Genomic DNA, 9,462 nt, shown 5'->3' with positions numbered 1-9,462 from the left:
TGGACAGCTAGCTAGCCAGCTTGCCAGCTAGCTAGCTTGCTGCTGAGGCTGCCGCGGGAGCTCACCTGCTGCAGGAACAGCAGCGCGAGTTGGGGCCAGCAGCGCAGCTCTGGCTTGCATGTCTTTGAGGCTAAGAGCAGCACAAACCCTTCGCTGCAGCAAACTCTGCTGCTGCGTGCTGCTGCTGCGCTGCTGCTCGGCGCCTGCTGCAGCAGCAGCACACAACGCACACAAGCTGCTGCTGCTGCTGCTGCTGCAACTGCTACGGCTGCCCTCGCAGCAACGCGTGCTCCTGCGGCTGCTACTGCTGCAGCTGCAGCAGCTGCAGCTACAGCAGCAGCAGCAGCTGCTGCTGCTGCTGCTGCTGCTGCTGCAGCAATAACTGCCACTAAGAGCTCACGTGGGCCACTGTTGAGGGGCTGCTGCTGCATGGAGATGTCAACTGGAGCTGCCTGGAGCAAAAGAACAAAGGCAGAAAAACTGCAAACTTGTCTTTTGCACCAATGAGGGTTTAGGGTTTAGGGTTTGGGGTTTAGGGTTTAGGGGCCCACTGTAAAAAGGAGATGTCTCTCGTGACTTATAACTTTTCCGTCGCGGAAGCTAGAAAAGGCATATCCCCTGGGGGCCCCTCTTGGGGCCCTACTTGGGGCCCTTCTGGGGCCCCCCCGTTTGCTGCTGCTGCTGCTCCTGCTGCTGCTGCTGCTGTCTTCGTCAGAAGAGACAAAAGAGACACAGCGAGAGCTGCTGCGGGTCCCCGCGTGTCTGTTGTAGCTGCTTGAAGACCTCCCCCTTGCCCTGCCGCCCCCCTGCTGCTGCTGCTGTTGCTGCAGCAGCTGCTGCTGCTGCTGCAGCAGCTGTTGCTGCTGCTGCTGCTGCTGCGCGTGGGCCCAGCAGCTCGCCGGTAGCCCCCGCAGCGCATCCAAAAGCTGCTGCCGGGCCCTTTCTATTGCTGCACTTTGGTGGCTGCATGCAGCAACAAAATTGACAGCATTAATCATGTGCACAACATTGGGTGGGGGGCCCCCCGGAGGCCCCCCCTGCTGCAGCTGCTGCTGCTGCTGCTGCTGCACTTGGTGGGCAAAGACAGGAGTTATGCTGCTGCAGACCCCCAGCAAACACTGCAGCAGCTCTTTGTAGTTTGCAGACAGCTGAAGACAAAAGACCCACAAGCTTCTGCTGTATCAACTTCCTTAAAACTTGAAAGCATATAAATTAAATTAAATCAGATTTAATTGGATTAAGTTAGATTAAATTAATTGAATTAAATTAAATTAAATTAAATTAATTGGGGAGCAGATAAAGGCAAAAGGACAAAAATTCGTTTTCAAGACAAAAGCCAAGAGCAGGAGCTGGGGTGTACATACACCCGAAGCAGCTGCAGCAAGATGAAACGCCGCAAAGCCCCAAGTGCATCATTTGAATAAATGGAGTTCTATTTTTTATTTGAATATATTTAAATGCATTTATAGTTTCAATTATTTCAATTATTCATAATTGAAACTATAAATGCATTTAAATGCATTTACAATGCATGTGCAGTGCGATGAAGTTCGCATTTAATTCAATTTTTCCTTTGCCCTCTCCGCCCCCAAACCCTAAATCCTAAACCCTAAACCCTAAGCCCTAAACCCTAGGCCTCAGGAGCTTGACCGCATTACCTGGCTGTCTGTGGGGCCCCACACTGCCTGGCTGGGCTCTGCATGCGTCGCAGCGTTTTGGGGCTGCATGCGCGAGTTGCTTTTGGCCTCTTTTGCAACAGCCAAGTCTGCAAAAGAGGGAAAAAGAAAAAGAACTTTAAAAAATAGAATAAATAATCATTAATTGAAAGAAAAAGAATAGAAATTGACGAAGAAATGCAAAAAGTTCAAAAAGTTCAAACTTGCAGCTCCCCATACACCCCAAGGCCAGTCACCACCAGGTGTATGTACACTCCATTTACACAGCCGGGCTGCATGCGCTCAAGATTTTATTATTTGTTTAATTACAATTATCTGAATAATAATATAAATATAAATACAAATGTATATATTATAAGTAAATATGTCCATTTAAATGCATGCGCAAGTGCATTTATTAAAGAATAAACAAATGCATCTGTTTGTAAATAAACAAGTCCATTTACTTATGAATAAACAAATACATTTATTTGTAAATAAGTATTATTTGTGCATGCATGCATGCATGCATTAACAAATATATTTTAGATAATAAACAAATAAGTTTATTTACAAATAAATAAATATCAAAAAACTAAAAATGCATTTATTTGCAAAATGAAGAAAAGCATTTCTTTAAATGCCTCTTGGAGTGTTTCTATAGTAGAAACAAACAAAAATAAAAAGTGCATGCGTTTGGGAATTAAAAATAAATGAATAAAAATCTAAATTTATAAATAATTAAACATATATATATATATATATTTATAGATAATTACTTGTTCAGCAAATAAATATGCATGCAATTTTACATTTGAAATTCATAAAAATGCATAATATATTTATATAAATTTAAAATAATATATTTTTAAAAGTACAGAAGCCTAAATGCATACCAGCAAATATGTTTTAACAATAAACAAAGACCCTGATATCCATGCATGCACACACGCATGTATGCATGCATGCATGCACACGCATGCATGCATGCACACATGCATGCATGCATGCATGATATTTTGGGGCTTTTTACCTTTGGTGAGTTTCAGTACTTCTGACTCCAGGGGCTGCTGCCGCTGCAGCAGCCGCTGGTAAAGCAAATAATAATTTTGGGCTTTTGTTTGCCAGCCCAGAACTGCAAAAATTAAAATTAAAAATAATAATTCTTTTTAATTAAAAAAAATAATTCTTTTTAATTCATAAATAATATTTCCTTTTCATTAAGAAGTAATAATTCGTTTCAATTAATAAATAATAATTCTTTTTAATTGGAAAAAAGATAATTCTTTTTAACTGAAAATAATAATTCCTTTTAATTAAGAAGTAATTATTCTTTTTAATTGAAAAACAACAGTTCTTTTTAATTGAAAGGGAATAATTCTTTTTCACTGAAAGCATAAATGAAAATAATTCTTTTAAGTTGAAAAAAGAATAATGCTTTTAAGTTCTAATCCTCCAGCTTCTTGTATTTCTTCTTTTTCGAAATTACTTTCGGGGATACAGTTAGAAAAGTAAATGGCCACAGCATTATTGAGAATTAGTCTATTATTATTATTATTATTATTATTATTTTATTATTAATTACTATTATTACTAATCACCATTATTACTATTATTATCACTATTATTATTATTATTATTACTTATTACTATTATTATTATTATTATTGTTAGGTGTGCAGCAGCAGAGCAGCAAACCTGCTTCACCTGCAGCAGCAGAGCGGCGGGCTTCACTGCTAAACGCTAAACGCTAAACGCTAAACCCTAAACCCTAAACCCTAAACCCTCGGTTTTCTCACTTTCTGCCTTCGCCGCTGCTCTTTCTGTCACAGAAAGAGGCTCTCTATTCCTTTGTCTTTGTCTTAATTCTTCTTTCATTTCTTCTTTGAATTTTTTCTTTTGTCTTTCCTCCGCAGTGTCCCTGAGACGAAAACGCCGAGGTGTACGTACACCCCGTGGCCTCTGTCCGTCTTTTCCAGTTTTTCGCCGGCCCCACTTCTCCATTTGAATTATTAATTATATTAATTATATTAATTATATTATTAATATTTATTATATTTATTATATTCATTAAATTTATTACATTTATTGTTTTTATTTTGCTTTTCGCCACTTTTATTTTCCACCACAAAATTTTCACAAAAAGCGCTGCATGCATCGGGTGTACGTGCACCTGGAAAACCGCGTGAGCGTCTGCATGCAGCGCATGCAGAGCGCCTTTATTTACATGAAAATGAGCGCATTTATATCCATTTGTCTCTTAAAATACAATAAATACATTATAAATATATTATATTAATAAAAACGACAAAAACGGGAAACTTTTCTTGCAAATTCCCTCCGAAATCCCCCAACTTTCGCCCAAAACCCACAAAGGAGCCTGAAAGCCCCAAGTGGCATAGGGCGCATGCAGGGGCCCCTCAGCAGCCCCAAGTTGTCCTCTTCGAGATCTTTCCAACTCCATTTTGGCCCTCAGTTGGGTCTCAGATATCCTCAAATCCAAATCCTGAAGGCCCCCCTCCTCCTGGGGACCCCTGTACTCCTGGGGGCCGCTGTCCTTCTGGGGGCCCCTGTACTCTTGGGGGGCCCCGTACTCCTGGGGGCCCCTGTACTCTTCGGGGCCCCTCTCCTCTTGGGGGCCCCTGTACTCCTGGGGGCCCTTGTATCCCTGGGGGTCCCTATACTCCTGGGGGCCCCTGTTGTCTTGGGGGCCCCTGTACTCTTGGGAGCCCCCATACTCCTGGGGGCCCCTGTGCTCTTCGGGGCCCCGGAACTCTTGGGGGCCCCCGTATTCCTGGGGGCCCCCGTACTCCTGGGGGCCCCCATAGAGGCCCCCAGGGCCCCCTTGGGGGCCCTGGGGGCCCCTGTTGTCTGGGGGCCCCCATTGATCGTCAGTACCTTTTTGTATCTCCACGTCTGCAGCAAAAGGCACAGGTTGAGGTGTACATACACTCCACGCTGCGCAGAAACGCATGCATCTTTACTTAAGGGGCGGGGGCCCCCGGGGGCCCCCAAGGGACCTCGGGGGCCCTGGGAGGCCCCCGGGGGCCCCCCAGGCAGCAATTGGGGCCCCCAAAGCAGCAAATAGAAATGCATGCGCTGCAGCAAAGTGTGGGGCCCCACCGCTGTCGCCATTGGGGTCCCCAAAGGAGCGGGGGCCCCCCGAAAACAAAAAAGGGGAATCTCCAAAGTCCTTGGGGGCCCCCTTTAGGGTACTTTTGGGAAAATCCGTGGGGGGCCCCTCGCTGATTTCTGAAGGGTACAACGGAGGCCTCGTGTCCGCATCTTGCTGCTGCTGCTGCTGCTGCTGTTGCTGCTGCTGCTGCTGCTGCTGGTAGCCCGCGCCCACAGCTTCGCGGCCTCCTTGTGCTGCAGACAAACAGCAAAAAAGAAAAGAATTAAAAAAAGACTTTTCAGTTCTTTTAAATCCAAAAAAGAAAATAAGCAGCAAAAGACATCTACAATGCCTTTCTAGTTATTCCCAGGGGCCCCCATTTGGGGCCCCCAGGGGCCCTTGATTGGGGCCCCCCAGGGGCCCCAATTTGGGGCCCCCTAGGGGCCCCCAGGGGCCCCCATTTGCGGGCCCACGGGGGCCCCTTGAGGGCCCCCCCTGGGGGGCCCAAGAGGCCCTTGATGGCCCACTAGGACTTTAATCTTAAGTCTCAACGTATTTGAATTATTTTATTTTGAATATTATTTTATTTAAATCATTTAATTTTAAATTTGATTCTATTTAAATCATGTTATCTTATATTTTATCTTAATCTTATATTTTATCTTATTCAAGTCACTTTGTTTTCAATTTTATTATATTTGAATCATTTTATTTGAAACTTTATCTTATTTGAGTCAATTAATTTTAAAGTTTACTTATTTGAATTTTTATTTTTAATTTCATTTTATTAGGGATTTGTTGTGGGGCCTTCAGGTGTACGTACAGCTGAATCGCCTTCGGGGAGATCGGCCTCTTTGGTGGGGCTCTTTTTGGGGTGTCTAGACAGCACAAGCGGGAAATTAAAAAGCCACTTCGCATTTATAAATCTTTTTACTTATTTATTTTTGTTAAAATATTTATATCGGCATATTATTTATGTTTTTGAATGTTTACAGAGAGACACAGCCCGCAGCAACTCAATGCGGGCAGCTTGCTGCTGCTGCTGCAGCTTGCTGCTGCAGCTTGCTGCTGCATCTTGCTGCTGCAGCTTGCTGCTGCAGCTTGCTGCTGCAGCTTGCTGCTGCAGCTTGCTGCTGCAGCTTGCTGCTGCAGCTTGCTGCTGCAGCTTGCTGCGGGCTGCTGCTGCTAACCTCAGCTAGCTGCATGAGGCCAAGATGGCCACAGCTAACTAGGAGGGATGCAGCTAGCCGTAGGCAGAGCCTCTGCTGCTGCTGTAGCAGCAGCAGCAGCAAGTGCAGCAGCAGCAGCAGCAATTGCAGCAGGAGCAAGACAAACCTCTGTTTGCAGATTATCTTCAAAGTCTGCAATGTCTCCACTCAGGTGTGGGGCCCCCCACCTGGGGGTCTCGAGGCCTGCGCGGTTGCTGCTGCTGCTGCTGCTGCGGGGCGCTCTGGTCTGCTGCGCTGCTGCGCTGCTGCTGCTGCTGCGAGAGGGGCCCCCCTTGGGCCTCAGCTTCGTCCCCCCTGGCACCTGCTGCTGCACGTCTTCTTCGTGCAGCAGCAGCCAACAAGGGGCCCCCTGGTTTTCCTCTCCGGGACAGAAAAAGGGGGCCCTGAAAGTGGGGCTTTTATCTCGTTCCTGGGGGTCCTGGGGGCCCCCAAAGGGACCCCCGGGGGCCCCCGGGGGCCCCTGCAGGGGACCCCGGGGGGCCCCCCCGGGAGACCCCCCGGGGGGCCCCCGGGGGCCCCTCCGCGAAGCGGCGCGGGCCGCGCTGTGGCGGCCCAGGGGGGGGGGCCCCGGACTGCTGGGGGCCCCCGAGTTGGCTCTGCGCATTTGGCTGCGAATTGCTGCTTCTTGGGCCCTTAAAGTGGGAGAAATAGTTCTTCCTAACAAGCTGCTGCTGCGGTCTTGCTGCAGAAGGGGGCCCCTGGGGGGCCCCCCGAGGGGCCCCTCGAGGGGCCCCTCGAGGGCCAGCCTGTTGTAGAGCCGCCGGCGCGCATAGGCGGAGGAGAGCCGCCCGCAGGGGCCCCCAGGGTACTCCATTGGCTGCAGCAGGGGCCCCCAGGGGCCCCTGGGGCCCCCGGAAGGCTCAGGTACCCAAAAAGCCAGATGAGGGGCCCCCCTGTCCCCCAACTGCTGGGGCCCTTCTCGCTAAAGCCCTGGGGGCCCCCGAAGCAGTTTGTAGGAAAAGAAATGAGAGAACTTTGGCAGAAAATGGAGAAGAGGGGGCGGGAAGAAGGGGCCTCAATATGGCTTGCTGGGGAGCTTTTTGCAGTCGCGTCGAGCTCAAATGGTGTAATTAAACTCGGAAAATAATAAAATTTGCAAATTAATTAAATTAAATTCAAAAAGAAGGAAATTCCGCGGCTGGTTGGCTGGGTTTCCGGTGGTCCGGCGGGTCGGCGGCGGTCCGTCGAGAGCGCGGGCGAGCGGCGTCAGTGTGTGGGGACTTGGAGACTCTAATTTGAATTTTTGGAGTCAAAAATGCTTTAAATATTATTATTCATTTAATAATATTGAAAAAAAGGGGGGAAACCCGCAATTTCGGTGGTTTAAACCCTCTGCATGCACACGCGCAGCCCCTGCAGCGCCGGCAAGCCCAGCAGCCCCACCCCCCAGCCAAGCCGCTGCAAATTAACATAAATTAAATTTCTTTTTATTTTTCATTTTCTTTTTTATTTTGCATATTAAAATATAACTAAATCCATTTTTTACTTTTAGTTTCTTGTTTTTCCGCTTTTAATCCTTTTTGTCCTCCAGAAATCCATTTTGCACAGCCAGGAACTTCACAACGCAGCCGCACGAGGCCCCCTAGGGTTTAGGCTTTAGGGTTTAGGGTTTAGGGTTTAGGGTTTAGGGTTTAGGGTCTAGATCTCGGGTTGCGAGTGTATGAGGCAATGAGACACTGAACTGAATAGCTGTAGACTCTTTGTAGACTCTTTGTATCTCTTTGTCTTTCAAATAAAAAAAATGAAAAATGGAACAATATTATAGTTGCTTTAACTTTTATTCTTCTTTTATTGTATTTATTTTGTTTATTTATTTTTTTTATTCTTTTTTTTAATTCTGTTTTATTTCTTTTCAAAATCCCCCTTTGCTTTTGCTTCTCTCTGTTAGCTACTTTGAATTTGCTTCTTCTTCATTTCTTTTATTTCTTTTATTTATTTCTTTTTCTTTTATTTCTTTTTAAATCCTTTTTCTTTTATTTCTTTCTCTTTTATCTCTTTTCTTTTGTTTCTCTTTTTTATTTTGTTTCTTTTTTATTTTCCCATTTTGCCAGAGGCCTCTGATTAAAGCCCCTTGTTGTTGATTTTCTTTTATTTTATATATTTGTCCTCCAGCCCTCAACAAATAAATAGATTTTTATAAAATATATTTATTATATATTAGTTCTGCAGCTTATTATAAATATATGTATATAATATATATTCTATATATGTATCATTCTGTAAATGTATATTTTTATATATACTTATATCTATGTTTATATAAAGACATATATATACTATAATGTATATAATATATATTGCCGTATCTATATATGTATATTTGTATATATAATTATTATCAATATTTACATATAAACATATATAGGTATATTATATATATATTTATTCCCACATACATATATATTCATATTTATATTTTTATATTTATAATATATAAATACTATATATGTATACATGTTATATATTATTATATATTGATCCTACAGCTTCCCTTAACTATACGCATTTTACGTACGTGTCTATACTTAATAAACTAGTCTTGGATATATGAATTATATATACATTTACATATTTATAATATATAAATACTATATCTATATCTATATATATATACATATGTTGATATATATATTTACATTAAGTATGTAAAATATATATTTATATGAAGCTGTAGAACTAAATAAAATTAATAAATTCAATTAAATTAAAATGCACAGCTCCTCCGCCCCACAGCTTCACAGGGGCCCCCACACAAGCCAGGCCCTCCTGCAGCTATACTAAAACCCTCTTTGGGGGCCCCCTTTGGGGGCCCCCAAGGGGGCCCCCAAGGGGGGCCCTTGGGGACCCACTTGGGGGTCCCCTGACGCCCTTAATTGAACCCCTTTGGGGCCCCCAATAGGGGCCCCAAAGGGGCCTCAGAGGGCCCCTATTGGGGGCCCTCTGAGGCCCTTGATGGACTTCCTTTAAGGTCCTCCTGGGAGCCCTTTGGGGGCCCCCAATGAATTGCCTTGGGGGCCCCCCTGGGGGCCCCCATGGGGGTCTCCTGGGGCCCCAATGGGCTTTGAGGACCTCTTTTTGGGCCCACTTGGGGGCCCCCCTGAGACTCCACAGACCCTACCCAGGGGCCCCCTAAGTCTTTTTGAAAGCTAGAAAAGTATTTCCTTTTCCAGAAAAAGAATTCTTATACTTTTAAGACTCTGAGGGCCCCCACGTTCCCCCAAAAGGCCCAAGGGGGCCCCTAGGGCCCCTGAGACCCCAAAAGGGCCCCCGGAGGCCCCAAGGGGCCCCCAAGGGGCCCCCCTTGGGGGCGTATCAAGGGGTCCCAGGGGGCCCCTTGATGCCCCAAAGGGGCCCCTGGGGCCCCCAGGGGGCCCCTTAAGACCCTAAAGGGCCCCCAGGAAAGCTTTCAGTGATACGGGGGGTCCCCTGAGGCTCAAGCGCTTCAAATTAAATAAATAAAATT

General features: G+C 45.6%; 1 protein-coding gene across 1 annotated transcript; it reads right to left on the bottom strand.

Moving 5' to 3' along the window:
* Nucleotides 1-438: 438 nt before the first annotated feature.
* On the bottom strand, nucleotides 439-6,813 carry ETH_00012635 (uncharacterized protein; the record flags this gene model as incomplete). Its single annotated transcript, XM_013372656.1, has 9 exons — nucleotides 439-452; nucleotides 644-1,148; nucleotides 1,659-1,765; nucleotides 2,689-2,790; nucleotides 3,455-3,576; nucleotides 4,028-4,571; nucleotides 4,779-5,024; nucleotides 5,590-5,648; nucleotides 6,167-6,813. The coding sequence occupies 9 exons, from the start codon at nucleotides 6,811-6,813 to the stop codon at nucleotides 439-441; spliced, it is 2,346 nt and encodes a 781-aa protein (XP_013228110.1).
* Between the last annotated feature and the right edge of the window lie 2,649 nt (nucleotides 6,814-9,462).

Source organism: Eimeria tenella, genomic scaffold, assembly GCF_000499545.2.
Source record: "Eimeria tenella Houghton genomic scaffold, Eth_scaff102, whole genome shotgun sequence".
NCBI classification, from domain to species: domain Eukaryota; phylum Apicomplexa; class Conoidasida; order Eucoccidiorida; family Eimeriidae; genus Eimeria; species Eimeria tenella.
Note: the sequence above shows the minus strand (reverse complement) of the source record. Positions and strands in the feature narration are given on the sequence as shown.